Source organism: Eptesicus fuscus, chromosome 14 (assembly GCF_027574615.1).
Source record: "Eptesicus fuscus isolate TK198812 chromosome 14, DD_ASM_mEF_20220401, whole genome shotgun sequence".
NCBI lineage: Eukaryota > Metazoa > Chordata > Mammalia > Chiroptera > Vespertilionidae > Eptesicus > Eptesicus fuscus.
The window spans coordinates 82,334,059-82,351,030 of NC_072486.1; the positions used below are offsets into that span (position 1 = coordinate 82,334,059).

The 16,972-nt window shown below is 48.3% G+C and overlaps 1 protein-coding gene across 7 annotated transcripts in view; it reads right to left on the reverse strand.

Moving 5' to 3' along the window:
* Positions 1 to 9,189: 9,189 nt before the first annotated feature.
* Positions 9,190 to 16,972, reverse strand: part of LMBR1 (limb development membrane protein 1) — a 120,795-nt gene continuing 113,012 nt past the window's right edge. For 4 of the 7 annotated variants that reach the window (XM_028132544.2, XM_028132545.2, XM_028132538.2 and 1 more), the window contains 2 exons: positions 12,053 to 12,214; positions 9,957 to 10,134 (listed from right to left, as the gene is read on the reverse strand). In XM_028132544.2, coding sequence (XP_027988345.1) covers positions 10,049 to 10,134; positions 12,053 to 12,214 — 248 coding nt within the window. In that variant the 3' untranslated portion in view covers positions 9,957 to 10,048. Of the gene's footprint in view, positions 10,135 to 12,052; positions 12,215 to 16,972 lie in introns of all 7 variants that reach the window. The other 3 variants (XM_028132550.2, XM_028132541.2, XM_054725914.1) reach the window with 2 other exon arrangements.

Genomic DNA, 16,972 nt, shown 5'->3' on the forward strand with positions numbered 1-16,972 from the left:
ATTTGTTGCCATTTTTATTCTTTACCCCTGTGTTCCTTCTTCGCTTCCTATTTCTTTTTTTTACAGAAGATGCTTTAGCATTTCTTGCATTGCTGGCTTGGTGGTAATAAATTCCCTTAGTCCTTTTTTGTCTGTGAAGCTCCTGATTTCACCTTCAATTTTTTTTTCTGGTTTTATTTATTTTTTATTTTTATTTATTTTAAATTTAATAAATCTTTATTGTTCAGATTATTACAATTGTTTCTCCTTTCGCCCCCCCCCATAGCTCCCCTCCACCTGGTTCCCACCCCACCCTCTGCCCTTACCTCCCCCGCACTGTCCCCATCCATAGGTGTACGATTTTTGTCCACTCTCTTCCCGCACCCCCCACACCCCTTTCCCCCTGAGAATTATCAGTCCACTCCCTTTCTATGCCCCTGATTCTATTATATTCACCAGTTTATTCTGTTCCTCAGATTTTTAATTCACTTGATTTTTAGATTCACTTGTTGATAGATATGTATTTGTTGTTCATAATTTGTATCTTTACTTTTTTCCTCTTCTTAAAGAATACCTTTCAGCATTTCATATAATACTGGTTTGGTGGTGGTGAACTCCTTTAGCCTTTTCTTATCTGTGAAGCTCTTTATCTGACCTTCAATTCTGAATGATAACTTTGCTGGGTAGAGTAATCTTGGTTGTAGGTTCTTGCTATTCATCAATTTGAATATTTCTTGCCACTCCCATCTGGCCTGCATAGTTTCTGTTGAGAAGTCAGCTGACAATTGTATGGGTGCTCCCTTGTAGGTAATTAACTGTTTTTCTCTTGCTGCTTTTAATATTCTCTCTTTGTCTTTTGCTCTTGGCATTTTAATTATGATGTGTTTTGGTGTGGTCCTCTTTGGATTCCTTTTGTTTGGGGTTCTGTGCGCTTCCTGGACTTGTAAGTCTATTTCTTTCACCAGGTGGGGGAAGTTTTCGGTCATTATTTCTTCAAATAGGTTTTCAGCGTCTTGCTCTCTCTCTTCTTCTGGCATCCCCATAATTCTGATGTTGGTACGCTTGAAGTTGTCCCAGAGGCTTCTTATACTCTCTTCAAATTTTTGGATTCTTTTTGCTTTTTGCTTTTCTGGTTGAGAGTTTTTTGCTTCTTTGTATTTCAAATCTTTGACTTGATTCTTGCATTCCTCTAGTCTGCTGTTGGGTCTCTGTATAATACTTTTTATTTCAGTCAGTGTATATTTAATTTCTAGTTGGTCCTTTTTCATATCCTCGAGGGTCTGGCTAAATTTATCGGCCTTTTCTAGGAAATTCTTGAAAAACCTTATAACCGTGGTTTTGAACTCTATATCCAGTCGTGTGTTTTCCTCCATTTCTTTCGTTTGTGATCTGTTTCATTGTCTCCGGATTTCTGCTGCTTCCCTGAGTTGGTAGGGTAGCTTTGTGTGCTAGGTGTCCTATAGGGCCCAGTGGGTCGGCCTCCCAGTTACCTGAGGTGGATACTCTTGGTGCACCCCTTTGTGGACTGTGTGTACAGCCTTGTTGTAGTTAAGTCTTGATTGTTGTTGGTATCACTGGGAGGAATTGACCTCCAGGCCAGTTGGCTGTGAGGATCAGCTGTGTCTACGCCGGGAGAACTTCTGTGCTGGAGACAGCCTTATGAGACAAGACTTGCCAAATTGCAAAAGCCTCTGTGCTCAGCTTGGATGTGGTGGAGTCTCAGGGCTGAGCAGACAGTCTTGGCTTCCCGTCAGCCTTGCCCTGTGAGGCCCCTGGGTCTCAGTGACCCTCAGTAATCGCTGCAAGCACGTCTGAGAGAAAGCTGCCCTCAAGTTTTGCCCACTGCCAGACAGTCCAGTTTCTCCCCCAATGAATCTGGATTCCCAGATTCTTGCCCGGAACTGGAGTTCAGCGCAGTCGGGAGCTTCCGATTCCCTCCAGCTAGAGAAAGCCAGCGCAGTCAGTCCTCTCTGCACGCACTTGCGCGCATGCCTCCAGACCTCTGCCTTTTGCGGCTCCCCTGAGTTTCCGCCTGAGAGTCCAGATTCCCCCCGTAAGAGCCTGAGTCCCCAGGGGCTTGCCCAGAACTGGGGTTCAGTGCAGTCGGAACTGGGGTTCAGTGCAGTCAGGAGCTTCCAACTCCCTCCCGCTAGAGAAAGCCAGCAGCAACCTCAGCAGTCAGTCCTCTCTGCGCACACTTGCACGCGCACCTACAGACCCCTGCCCTCCGCGGCTCCCCTGAGTCTCTGTGTACCTTTCTCTCTACCTGACAGTCCAGACTCCCCCCGTATGAGCCTGGGTCCACAGGGTCTCACCCGGAACTGGGATTCAGTGCAGTCGGAACTGGGGTTCAGTGCAGTCGGAACTGGGGTTCAGTGCAGTCAGGAGCTTCCTTCTCCTTGCCGCCAGAGAAAGCCAACCAGGCACTCAGCCGCCCTTCCTCTGTGTGCGCGTGTCTCCATACCTCAGCCCTTTGCAGCTTCTCTGATTCTCCGTGAGCTTTTCTTTTTCCTTCTAGTTGTAGAATTTCCACTCAGCCAGCTTTCCTGTGGTTCTGGATGATGTCCGTTCTGTCTTTTAGTTGTAGTTTTGAAATTGTGCGAGGCAGCAGTTTAGGTGCTTACCTATGCCGCCATCTTGGTTTCTCCTCACCTTCAATTTTGATTGATAGCCTTGCTGGGTACAGTATTCTTGGATTCAGACCTTTCCTTTGCATGACTTTGTATATTTCATTCCATTCCCTTCTGGCCTGATGTGTTTCTGTTGAGAAATCAGTTGCTAGTCTGATGGGGGTTCTTTTGTAGGTAACTTTCTGTCTCTCTCTGGCTGCTTTTAAGATTCTTACTTTGTCGTTGGTGTTTGCCAATTTAATTATAATGTGCCTTGGCATTGGTCTTTTGGGGTTCATTTTGCTTGGGACTCTGTGAGCTTCTTAGATTTGTGTGGATTTTTTCTTTCCTATATCAGGGAAGTTTTCTGTCATTATTTCTTCAAACAGGTTTTCTATTCCTTGCTGTTTCCTCTCCTTCTGGAACCCCTATTATGCGGATGTTGTTTTGTTTCATGTTGTCTCAAAGTTCTCTTAGGCTCTCCTCCTGCTTTTTAATTTTTTATTCTAGAAGCTGCTCTACTTGGATATTTTTTCCCACCTTGTCTTCTATCTCACTGATGCGGTGCTTCTTCTAGTCCACTCTTGATGCTTTCTATTGAGTTCTTTACAGCAGCGATGTCATTTTTTATTTCTTCTTGGTTCTTCTTCATTTCCTCTTGGTTCTTACACATATTGTCGAATTTGTCTTCCATTCTTTTCAGCCACCTTATGACCATTTCTCTGAATTCTTTTTCTGACAGATTGCTTGTTTCCATTTCGTTTACTTCCTTTTCTGGTGATGCCTGCTTTTTTTTCATATGCGGGCTGTTTCTTTGTCTCTCCATGGTCTCTCTTCTCCGGGTGTCTGGTTATGTAGTTCTCTCTCTCCTGCGTTGATTTAAAGGCACAAAACACAACAGAACCAGGTACAACGCACAAGGCACTGAACAGAAATGTATTCACGATATTAATAACCCCAAATAAAGGTGACCACCAGAGAAAGGCAAATTAGAGGATAAGAGAGAAAGAAGAAGAGAGAGAAAAAAGAAAGGAGTACAAAAATGAAATTGGGAAAAGGAAAAAAAAAAGTAAGAGAGAAAAGAAAGAGAATAAGAAGGAAGAGGGGAACAAACTATATATATGGGGAGAAAACTCCAATAGAACAGCCACTAATCCCAACAAATGCCAGCAACAAGTACCTGGAGATGAATACAAACTACAGACAACAACTAATATCAAGCGAGGCAAGGGAAAACAGAAGCAAGAAACAAACAAAAACAAAACAAACAAACAAAAAGAATAAGCATAACAATCTCACATACAAGCATAAAAAATCAATATAATCAACAATCAAGCAAACAACAACAAAAGGACAGAGAGAAAAACAATTTTTTGGATAGTGAAGACAGAGAAGAGAGAGGTGTGTATGGACTTGGAGCAGGGGATTGGAAATTAGATATATAAGTAGGGTGAAATTTTAACAGGGGGTAAAAAGAAAGAATAGGGAAAATCTAAAGCAGGAAAAGGGTAAGAGAAACAGGACAACAAAAGGGGGAAAGTTAGGAAGAGAGTGATTGCATAAAGGTAAACTTGAGATAGAGCAAAATGTTACTAAAGGAAAGATGAAAATAGTGTGTAGAACACTAATCGCAAAGTAAAATAAAGAGAAAATAAATGACACTTAAAAACAAAGGTAAAATAGTAGTAGTAATAATACTGATTGAAAATAAAAATGTAATAATTAAAAAGGTAAAATCAAGTGAGGAAAAAAGAAAAAAATAGTTTCTTAAGTAAAAGATGAAAAAAATAAAAATGAAAATGTGCAGTAGTGAAGGTCATTCACTTCCTCTACTGTTCTGTCTGGCACGCCTGTTTCCTAGTCAGGACAGTATTGCAGTTCCCTGCGTTCCACTGCTCCTCAGTGTTGTAAGCCAGTCCTGATTTTTAAGCAGGCGGTGTCTTAATTTCTTGTATTCCTTTATTTGTGTTTACACAAGAGTCAATTGTGATTCAACCCCTGGGTGGCAGTGTTTCCGGATTGACCTCCGGGTCTATAGGTCCTCTCTAGCCAGAGCTTAGCTCAGTGATGGCGAACCTATGACACACGTGTCAGCACTGACATGCGTAGACATTTCTGATGACACGCGGCCGCTGAGGTGGCTGCATGCCGAGGATGAAACATTTGCTGCTCCTGAGGATGAAACATTTGCGAAATAATGTTTTTCCCTCAAAGTGACACACTACCCGAGTTATGCTCAGTTTTTTGGCGAAGTTTGACACACCAAGCTCAAAAGGTTGCCCATCACTGGCTTAGCTCCTGCTTTCCCTGTGGCACTCAATACCGGTGTGTGGGAGTGGGCTGCCCCAGAGCTGGTTCTCTGATGGTTATTCCCCGCTCTGATCCCCAGGTTCCAGAAAAACAACTTTCCCCTGCAGTCTCAGTAATCAGAAGCAAGGATTTAAAGAGGAAAAAGAAAAAAGAAAAAAATAGAGCCAGCATAAGTGTGCGAACTCCGGGGCTGCGCGCACGTCTGTGCAGTCTTTTTCCCCCTTGGGTCTAAGCAGCCGGCACACTTTTAACACTTTTAGGCTGTCCTTTTACGTCAGATCAAAATGGGTTGCTTTTTAGAGATCCCTTCTGTTAGCAGCTCTGAGGACCCCCCCTTTCACATTCACGGATCACGCCAGCCCCAACAGCCAGGGATTATTCTAGGCGCAGACTTCCCCCGGTCCTCCAGCTCCCGTGCGTGCACACATTTCTCTCTCCTGCCGGGACCAGAGACCTCACCTCATCCCCGGCGAAATCTGACCTCTCCGTGGTGGAGGGTAGAGCTCCTCTGAATCCGCGTGTTTGCGCCACTCGGGACCGGTGCTCTGGGGTCCGCAGCTGTTCGGGGGGTGCCGCGGTTGTAGACTTTCAGGCTTCTGATAACCTCCACTCTCCCCTTCAAGATGGCGCGGTCTCCGCGTCCGAGCTGGTCGCTCCGGGAGGGGACCCAGCAGCAGTGGGGGCTGCCCAGTCAGGGAGCCCCGTCCAGCAGTCCCCCACCTTCTCCTGGAGTATCGCTGTCCCTCAACTCACCAACAAACACTCCCCGTGCGACCCTCAGCTGTTCCTTCTATCTGCTCTGGGACAAGGCTCGGGACACGTCTGTCTATTCCGCCATTTTTTCCATCTCTCAGGAGGTCCCTTTTGCAAGCGACATAAATAACATCAGTGTCACTTTAGAACCCAGCTTCCTGTCCCCTGGCACGGGCAGTGCTGCTGAGTGTCTGGCAGCACTCATTCTGGAACCCAGTGCCTTGGCTGAGGTGAGCCGAGCACACGGAGGCGGCTGCTGCCACTTCCCCATCCCTCGGCACCCCGTGACTGAGGCCAGCGGCTGTGAACACTGGCTGGTGTTTGCGATGGAAGGTCCGTTACCTGCCCCTTGAAAATGCTGAACCTGCGATGGGAGGCGGTGAGGCCAGTGGAGTCTGGGCCTGCGCTCGGGGAGACCGAGGCCAAGGCGTCCCTGTAAATGGCGGCAGCACTCGCCCTGCCCGACCGCTTCGCCTCCACAGCCACAGTAAGGACAGTGCGAGGAGGGGGACGGCTGTGGGCGCCGGGAGGCCGAGGCGCGCCGAGGACCGAGGGCCACGGGGGAAGCGCCGCACATGGGCATCGCACGAGGAGCTGTCAGGTGACTGTCCAAACCCACCATCTGCTGACAAAAAAATGTGCGATTTCCAGGGGCTGCCACGTCACTGTGATGGCAGCCGCTGCCCCGCATCCCGTCTCAAAGGAAGGCATACAATGCGCAGTGACCACCCGCCTCGGCCTCACTCCCAGCCCGGCTCTCTGCCCTGGGGTGGACACTGGAGGCCCTGTTCCCGCGGCCCGGCGTCCTGCTGGCCTGGCGGCTGGGCCTCCGCTTGGGAGGGCTCAGCAGTGAGACACCAAGTCCTGTCCAAGAGGAGCGGCTCCGTCTGGATTTCCTATTTGGTTACATTTGAACTTGAAAGACACCTTCCTAATTGAGTTACACACAACCCGAGGTTAAGTCACTTCTCTCAAAAACTAGCTCCCAGCTCTCCCCCTCGAGACATATGGATCAATCACCTAGTTTTGAAATGTTATAATCCATTTGTTTGCGGTTCAGTGATTTGGACTGATTTTAATTACACTTTTGTGGGCAACAAGGACTCTGCATGCCCAGGACTTATGCCTCAGGTATTTGGAATAACACATTTCACCTGATGAACAATTTTCACAGCCCTCAACGTCATGTCTTTCAAACTAAAGTTTACCATCCATTAATACAGGCCAGGCAATGACTTAGTGGTTTATGTTAAAAAAAATAACCAAACGGAATAGAAAACGCCAGCATACATCCCACATGTGAAAGGAGGCCCTACTGGCTAAATGTTTGTTTATATGGACAGAAGTGTGTGCATTTGTGTGTGTGCACGTGCTGACTCACATGTAAAATGTGTCTCTTCCTGTGGTCAGAAAGCGGAAAGCACTGCCTGTGTCCTGCCGGTGCCTTCACCAGCTGCTAACGTCCCGTCCCGTGCTGAGCGCTTGCTGAGCTGCCCAGACCACACTCGGTGCGCCGGGCCTTCTGTGGGAGGCCAGGGGAAGCACACACATCTAGGTACCCGGGCGGGTAACACATCGCCCCACGATCGAGGCTCCCTGTCAGAGTGCGGGAAGCTGGCCTACCAGGAACCCCACCATGAAGAGAGAAAACAGTGGCTTCTGCCTCCATTCAGTGTCCCACCAGAATTACTGCCCTTTCTACATGGAAATGGAAGTACCTTTGGGGCCTGCAGGGACCTTAAGTTTTAGACATGATGGTATTTCAGATTTTTTAGAAAAACACATTCCAGTGCTTATAAGCACTCATTTTTTTAAAACTTCAATTTCTAAGACATTTAAATGGTCACACTGACAATATCTCATAGAAACAAATAGGAGTAACAATTTGTAAAAAAAAAAAAAAAAAAAAAAAAAAAATGCCCTGCCTGTAAACAAATTTACCAGTGCCTCTAAACATTATTTTTAAAGTAACATCAGACCAGATTTTTTAAAGTTTAAAAAGTCCGTACTGTATGTACACCCATATATATTTTTTAATTACTGTAAGAATTGTCTTTATTCATTAAATACTGTGCAAACGACAAGGAAAGCAACAAGGCTTCTAACCACGTAGGCCTGTGCTGTGGGCAGATTCAGGGTGACCGAGACCAGGCCGGTGTGGGTGCCCCAAAGACCAGGTGTGCACGCACCTTTAACGCACCTGGGAGTCAGGACCACGGGAAGGTTCCATCCCACCCATCACCCACTGTGCACTGAGTGCTAATGGGAGTGTGTGTGCATTTACTTAGAACAGATCTAGTTTAGAGAGAATGTTCATAAAGCTAAGAAAACATTAAATCTAAGAAATAGGTTGGAAAATCATTACGAAAGTTATCATCTGTAATTTTAAAATTTTAAAATATTTTATTTAAATATGCAGAACCAATTAATGACCGGAGTTGGCTGAGTCTCCTCAAGAAACCTGTACCCCCAGGCCTAACGCCTTCAGAAGACGCGGGAGGTGGGAACGAGGAGGCCTGTGGTCACGAGGGGCAGCGCCACTTTGGGGACAGCCGCTGGCCTTCACCAGCCCTGACAGGTCCCTGCAGGCCCCAGCCCTGCGTGCAGGCCACGTGACCAGGCCCGCGTGTGGGTGTCCGCAGCAGGCCTCCCCGGGAGGCCCGGCCAGGTGGGCTGTCTCAGAGAGAAGTGGTCAGTGAGCAGACCTGGCACAAACACGGGAAAGGTGACTCTGCCGCAGACACTGTCGGACGTCTCGCACGTGCCCAGAACTTCCCGGGACGTGCCAGAACCGGGTGACTGGGCAGCACCACTCTACTGAAGGAAGCGTGTCTTCTTCGTGGCCGTCTGTCCCAGGGCCGGCTCCCACGCGTTCCCGCGAAAGCCTCCGCTGGCAGCCGATGCCCACACAGGCGGATGCAGGGAGCTGGAAAGCACGCCTGATGAGCCTCCTCGGGGCGCGTCCCTGCTGGCGGCCACCAGGCGAGCGCGAGGCTGAGTGCTGCTCACAACCCTCAGCTATCTGTTAAGCGACCTGCATTTTCACGAGGCTCCAAAGGAAGCGTGGGTGTACACGGAGGACAGGCCCAATCGGTGGAGCTTGCAAACATACACACTCGTTTTTCTTCTTATTTTGACTCTAAGTGGAAATGTTTTGATGTCCAATATACACAGCCTGGTTTTCATAATTTCTCCCCCCAAAAAAGCTTTAAATGCAACAATCTGAGAAAAAAGTTTTAAATGCAACAATGAGAAATGGTGAGAGGAGGCTCTGCCGAGGCGGGCAGGGCGGCGGGGCACTGACAGCAGTGAAGGTGCTGGGGACACCTCCAAGGGGTCTGTCTGAGAAAACTTTTTTCTCAGATTGTTGCATTTAAAGCTTATTTTACTGTTGCCTGCATAGATGGCTCATTGCACACACACAGTGCATATGAATATATGTACGTATTTACAGACATGTGAACATACGTGTGTATGTAGAGACCGGATTTGGGGCTGTGCGGGGGCCCTCGGATTCTGCACGCTTGACGGACAGAACTCAGTCTCCTGGGGGACAACTTTATTCAGTGGATGTGGGGCCACAACACGACCCCGAGAGTTACTTACAGCTTAACAACCGAGTGGCTAGCAGATCACGGTACTCGGCCAAACTCTTCCTACGCTGGAACCAGATGCTGTGCGCTTGGTGCTAAACTGGTCGCTTTTCCAGGTCTGAGGTTTCAATGGCAAAAGTAGTGAAGCCTGAAGCGGCGGCAAAAGAAACGGGCTTCTACCCAGAGTGCTTAGTTTAGGATGGACACAGGAGCACGAGGAGCGAAGGGAGTTTAGAAAAGGGGCTTAAAAATGGTGTCAGCCAGCCTGTAAGGAGGGCGCTGCCAGGGTCTCACACTGGCAGCGGTGCCAGGAGAGGAGACACTGACCGGCCATGAACTTGGAGCCGGCTGGCCACTCCCTCCCACCTTGGTGGCGCAGGGCTGCCCAGGCGTGGGGGTGAGTTCCCTGTGTTCCCCGGACTCACATCTGTAACTAAATCTGAACTGTCCTGCGTCAAGGACGTGGAAAATATCACAGGTGCCACGCCAGCTCCCACGTCCCGGGCAGACACTCCTGCACCTGTGCACGCCCTTGGCCTCGCCCCACGCCCTTGGCCACCTCCGTCCCGGCACCAGGTGCCGCCAGCAGCCTCCGCGTGTGCAGGTCCTGGGCTGGGGCGAGTCCTCGGAAGCCCGCTTCCCGGCTGCCTCCTGGTGGCCGTCCCCACGGAGCAGACGTGGGTGCGGGGCTGGAACCCACGCCCCGCAGGTTCCCAGGAGACGATTAGAAAGTGAGCGCGGTCGCCACGCCTGGGACGGTGATGTCCGACTCTCTCCCGCGTCTGCGCCGGGTGCGCAGCGGCCTCACAGGACCTTCTGGTGCCCGTTGGCAGACGGCTTGGCGCTGTCCGACTCCCGGGGCGCCCTGGAGAAGTGCAGCTTATGGAGCCCTGCAGGGAGGAGACATGGTGAGAGGAGGCTCTGCCGAGGCGGGCGGGGCGGCGGGGCACGGACAGCAGTGAAGGTGCTGGGGACACCTCCAAGGGGTCTGTCTTCCACCCGGGCCGGGCCGGCCCTGCGGCACACACAGCGCCCCCTGGAGGCAGCTGGGCTTGTGCTGAGGTGCAGGCAGCCACCCCCTCGGCACGGTCCCTACCCCCCTCACTCACCCCCCAGCACTGATCCTCCTGCAAGCCTGTTCCTACCCCAAGGGCGCCTCCCAGGGAGCCCAATCCCAAACAAGCATCATCCATTTGTGTTTCAAAATACACACACATGAAGAACACAGGAAAACACATAGACAGACACAGCAAAATGTGAAGCATGTATTTAAAAAGAAAGGCAATGGAAAACATTACCCAAAAGAAAAAGAAATGGCAAAGCAACAAGTTGAACAAAGATAATATTTCAGAGAATAAAAAGTATTGATGTGAGTCACAGCAACCAGTGCCACTGAGCCACCACCTCCACGGACCCAACACAGAACACTGCACCGCGGGAGAGGGGACAGGACTGGCCCTCCTGGGTGGGGTTCCTTCTGAAACGGGGGTGCTGCCGGGCTGGGGTTTGGAGGAACCAGTGTCTGTCTTGTGCAGAAGCCGCCATGGGCACCATCGTCCGTAGCTAAACTGAGTGTCCACTGGGTGCAGACACCCTGACGGGACATCCAGGGCCCTGCACACAGCGGCCCCGCTGAGGTACAGCCGCCCGAGGGCAGAGGTGCCCGTGGCAGCTGAGCGAGCTTACAGCTCGGCGGCCTTGCAGTTTAACTCTGGACACTGCCAGCCAGAAATGCCTGATCCCATCCCCTGTGCAGACCCCCCAGCCAGAACCCCACACCTGGGCAGGGACCCATCCACCTTCTGGTGCTCCGGCTGAAGTGAGGCATAACGTTCCCCTTTCGGGCCAATACCCCATCAGCCACCTCCTTACAGGGTTAGTATAAAGTAAAGCACAAACAACCTGAAATCTTTTCTCCTTCCCCAAGGTCACCCTTTCTTTATTTAAAATATGTGTGTGTATGTTTTTTTTATTGATTTCAGAGAAGGGAGAGAGATGGAAACATCAATGATGAGAGAATCACTGATCGGCTGCCTCCTGCACGCCCCGCACTGGGGATGGAGCCCACAACCCAAGCATGTGCCCTGTCGGGAATCGACCCCTGACCTCCTGGTTCATAGGTTCACGTTCCACCACTGAGCCATGCCGGCCGGGCCCAAAGGTCACCCTCAGTCCCTGGGCTGGGAAGCCCTGGCGAGCCAAGCTTTGCTGTCGCTCACGAGGCTGAGCGCGGGGCCTCGGTGCCAGCATCAGGCTGCCTGTCCAGGAGCGGGAAGCAATGGAGCGTGGAGTGTCAGCGCCGAGTGCTGCCAGGGCAGGTGGTGAGCGCCCTCAGGACTGCCTACCGCCAACTGCTGCCTTTCCCTTTGTGCCGTGAGGCTCAGGCCGCACCCGGAAGGCTGACGTGTGGGCCTTCCTATTAGCCTGGGGTTCCCACACCCAAAGGCTGGGACGTGCTGAGTGTCACTGCTGCCGTGAGCAGGACAGATCACTCCGAGGGCACATTTACACCCACTGAGGAACGGTCAGGGCTCCGCTCCCAGGAATGCGAGAGCACGCCGGGTCCTGCGCTGGGGCGCTCGCTGCGGGCTCAGCCCCGCGGTGATGCCTGTTGTGTCCCCGCCGTCCTCCGAAGCAGGGCCTTGCAGGTGAGGAAGGCGGTGCTTCAGGGGAGATTTCACACAAGGGTCAGGACTGTGACCTCTGAGCGCTCACACATTTGGAAAAATGAGTGAAAACGGACAATTAACTCTCACGTCAGTTACTAATTAGCAGGAAGAGGGAAACCACGCAGCGCCTGCGGATTACCTAGGGCCTTGAGGAGCTCTTCCCGGACGGCGGAGGTGAATTTTCTGACCAGACACAGTGTTGTCACCACAGCGAAAAGCAAATTGTAGGATAACACAATATAGAAATTTCCCAGCCAGTTAAACCTTCCGAAGTCTCCCAGAAGATCAAATCTAGTGATTCCTGTTAAAAACAAACAGCCCTTAAAATCAGGTAGGATGCATTCACAGACATCACAAAACAAAGTGCCCATCAGAGCCAATTCCTTGGACTTTCCCATTTCTGTCAATGACGATGCCTTGTGGAACCAGACCCGTCCGCCCTGCCTGCTCCCCCATGTGCCACTCAAAAAGAGGTCACACAGAGGTCATGCTCACACTGGCCAGAACTGCCCTGCTGCTGGGGTGGGAGGGGGGCGCAGAGGAGAGTAAGGATGGGGGCGAGTGCACACTGACCCAGGAAACGGGGGTCTGGTAGAAAAAGACACCTGACAACCCACCCCTTTCCCACCCCCGCGTGTCCACTTCCTTGGAGAGGGCGCCTGCCCCTCCATGCCCTCTACTCAAATTCTGTTTCTCCATCGCACACGTGACCTGGAGCAGCTGTGCCTCCTCTGGCTGCTTTCCTGCCTTCCTTCCCCACAGGAGGAGTCCTGTGAGAGCAGGGGCTTCGTCTTTCTGATTCCTGTGGTCCCAATGCCAGAGCAAAGCCTTGTGCACACTCAATACTTACTACATAAATTAATAAACACAGGGTGATTCTTTTCAGGAAAAAATCATTCATGGGAATCAGGTACTACCGGCTTGGCGGATAAAATGGCACAGCGGGAAATGCAGCGTGGTTGTGTCATATTGCACAGAAGTCCCTTTAACTCACCTGTACACGCTTATAAAAGCAATAATCTAAATAGTCCTCATCAATGAGCACGTGCCTTGGCCCATACTTACTGGAAAGGATGTGTGAATGGTAAGATTTTCTGACCCCTGGTATACTGTTGCCATCTCTCAAGGAAGAACTTAAAGAGCTACAGGGGGTCATATAAAAATTTAACCACAAAGGACTATAAATCAAAACCTTTATTTTATGAGTGCTCTCAGGGGTTTCAAGAATGACTTCGACTAAACTCCACTTCACCTTGTCAGCCAACTTTCAGACTTAACTCTCGTCCCCATCCCAATGCAATCCCATCACCTGCCCAGGGCAGACTCCACAAAAGCAGCCCAGAGACAGCAGGAAACTCTTCATGCCAAACAGGCAGGAAAACAGGAGGTTTCCACAAGTATCTCTTTTGCAGTCACATCTACCCAGCGCCAATGACTTTGACTTTGAGAGACAGCAATCTACTAAACTTTTAAGGAGCTAGAAGACTAATGAAAACATACAAACATCTTTCTAAAGGAAACAGGGACCCAGAGGCCAGCCAGGGATGCTGCACGGCCCCCACACCACGAGACCATGGCAACGGCCGTGGCTGCAGCTCCTGAGAAGTCTTGGTGAAACTTTACTTGTTAAAAGGAATACATGTCTAATTATATATTTTATTTTTTTAAATAGAATACCCTTTAATTTAACCTAAGAAGACATCTGTAAACAAGATTGAGTCCTTCCAAACAAGCATCATTGGTTTCAGCCCAGAGATATGTGACCTTCAGGGCCAAAGAAGCCTTTGAGAATCTAGTGGTCGCCATGGCTCTTTTCCTAAGAAAAGCACACAAATGCACAAATCTCACGTATCGTGACACTCACCAATGGAGGAGCTGGGAGGTCACAGAACAGAATCCTTGCCGGACACTCCTCAGAGCCTTACCTAGTCTGAACCCTCTTGATCAGACAGCACCATTAGCAAAACAGAGAGCACCAATACCCAACATGTGTGTGCAATTATTTATAAATGATGCTATTCACTGGCATACATATTACACACAATGACTTAGCTAAAAAATCCCAACAATAAAGGTAAATGCAAGTTCTCCTGGTTTGTTCACACGGCCCAAGTCTTCCTTTGTGAATTCCTGGGGCCCAGACTCCACTTTGGAAACCACTGGTGTGAGCTAACAGTGATCAGCCACTCCCCGAATGTGACCCATGTACCACGTTGGGACCACACTGCCACGTGTGAGTTGGCAGGATGCACCCGGAGTGAGAATGGAATACACATCTGGGAACAATGTCCTGGAAAGTGCTCTCACTAGAACTTCTCAGGGGACTCAACTTGGTATCTTGAGAGACAGGGTCAAGCCCTGAGATGAAATACCAGGCAAAGAGCAACACCCTCACGGACACCTCAGTCCCAGGACAGCTCTGCTGCCCCAGGGGCTCTGCCTCAGCGCACCGAGCACTGCGCAAGTACCGGGCCGAGACACTATTGTTCCAATTTAGTTTCCTGTTTTAAAAACCTAACGAGTGCTGACTAGGATCACACAGAGCTCTTCAATCCTGAAAATCTGTGAGACTGGACAGCAAGAGACCTCGGCAATCACTTCTCTAAACGTCATGGCAATCGTTAAACTGAAAAATGTACCTTTTTATTAAAAGTACCAACACTTAAGAAAAAGTAACAATACTTAAGTTTTAACTTAAAAACACTTACTATACACATGTGTAATACTTAAAAATCTCTACTTCTGGAGAGAAGTATAAGAGAGCCTTAATTTCTAAGGCAGCAAAATTTAAAATACTACTAACTGTAAGAAAATTCAATTATCAAATGTTGTTAACCCTCCTCATCAAATATTGAAATGCTTATTCCCATTTACGAGTGCATTTTTTAAAGATAAGTAAGACATATATGAGGTAACAACCTTAAAGTTAGGCAGTGGATAAGCATAGGCCCCATTATCTGGATTATCCGACAATAGAATACTCTTCACAACAAAGTGCACAGCCGTCTGCCCACTAGGATTCAAGTGAAAATGTCTGCTGCTACTGCCGTGAATTAAGATCTCTTTCTATTCATATTATAGAACGAAGGTACAAACTTAACCTCACTCCAAGAAAGAGCTGGTTATCCACCTGCAATGTGAGTCAACAGAATTTATGTGCATTAGCCTACCAGAGTCAGCTTCGATGTTCAGCAAGAACATTCATGTTCTCAACTAGCAAGACAATGAGAGAGCGGTCACAGAGCCTCACACACTGAAGGGTCATTCACGCAGTGTGATCAGGAAATGACGTGTGCTGGCAAACCACGCGGCTGACGTGGATGCCTCGGCTTCCCTGTAGGACTGCCAAAAAGAACATATGCATCTTGTTATAAGTAACAAGTTTAGAAATTAAATGGAAGAGTAAAATCTACCACCCCTTTAAACATCATTAATTTCAGGATTAATGTAAATAGGCTCATTGCCAATCATTTTATTCATTCAAAAACAAAGTTGTTCTAAAACTAAAGAGAGGTTCCATTTTGGGGGTAAAGTGAAAGATACCACTATTTAAGTAAAGACGTTAACTTTTGACGTTAAGTTTTACTGTGCAAATAGATTCTCATTAAATTACATCAATTAGAAATGTTAATTAACTTTATGTTCTAGCCAAGATGTAGTAAAAGACACCAGATTTTCCCTCCCACCTGAAGTTTTAGAGGAGTCAAAGTCATACACAGATTTTCAACTGTGCAGGGGGTCACAACCCTAACCCCCTAGTTGTTCAAGAGTCTACTATATTTCAACAACTGAAAGAAAAATTAAAGTTAAGTAAGAGCCTCTGCATGGAAAATATAAAACAGACCCAAGTTGGCCTTCTACAGAAGAAAACTAAAGCATTAGATATAAAACACACAATAGAAGGGATTAATGACAGATTAGACACTGCAAAAGAAGAGATTATAGATTTGAAGACACATCAATGGAACTATTTGAAATGAAACACAGAAATAAAAACAAGACCAAAAATTAACAGAGCATCAGTGACCTGTCAACTTATTTCAAATTGCTAATGTGCTTGTGGTGACAGTTCTTAAAGGAGAGGGAAGTGAGGATGGAAAATATATTTGAAGGAACAATGGCTGAACATCTTGCAAATTTGATGAAAACTATACCGATAGATCAAAGAAGCTCAATAAACTCAATGTGCAAGATATAGAAGAAAACTAACCCAAGGCACATCATCATCAAACTGCTTAAGTGATAAGAAAAATTTTATAAGCAGTCAAATTTTTTAAAAGGTCACATAAATAAAGATAATGATCACAAGATTTCTTGTCAAAAACTATGCAAATGAGAAAACAGTTAAGTAACACCTTTAAAATACTGAAGAAAAAAATAAGTCCATCTTAAATTCTATACCCAGCAAAAGTATCTTTAAAAAAATAAAGATTGGGCAGGCCTAGGCAGGGGCGGAGCCAGCGATCAGAGGGAGCTGGAGGGCCCCTGCTCAGGCCTAAAGCTTCGGCCAGAGGCTTTAGGCCTGGGCAGGGCCCAGCCCTCCATTGGTGTGAACTATAGAGGAAACATCCTTTCTGACTGCACATTGGCTAAGCTTCCTGTATGCCACTGGTAATATTCTTAGTAACTTGGGTAATAAGAATCCAAAAAGGTGATCTAGGGTTTTTCCACCACACTTCTGGAGAAAAAAATGAAGGTCCGCTGCTGGAGGGCTAAGAAATGTCATATCCTGCCCTAGCTGGTTTGACTCAGTGGATAGAGCCTCGGCCTGCCGACCACAGGGTCTGGGTTCAATTCTGATCAAGGGCATGTACCTAGGGTGCAGGCTCCTCCCTGGCCAGGGCCCAGATCAGGGCTCATGCAGGAGGCAACCAATCAAACTGTTCCTCTCACTTTGATGTTTCTCTCTGTCTTTCCCTTTCTCTTCCACATTCTCTAAAAGTCAATGGAAACATATCCTCAGGTGAGGATAAAAAAAAAGAAAGAAAGAATGCATATCCTATGAAAGACACATCTTGAAAATGCCTAAAGAAAGTTGTCCTTTTTTCTTGGTGAAGGG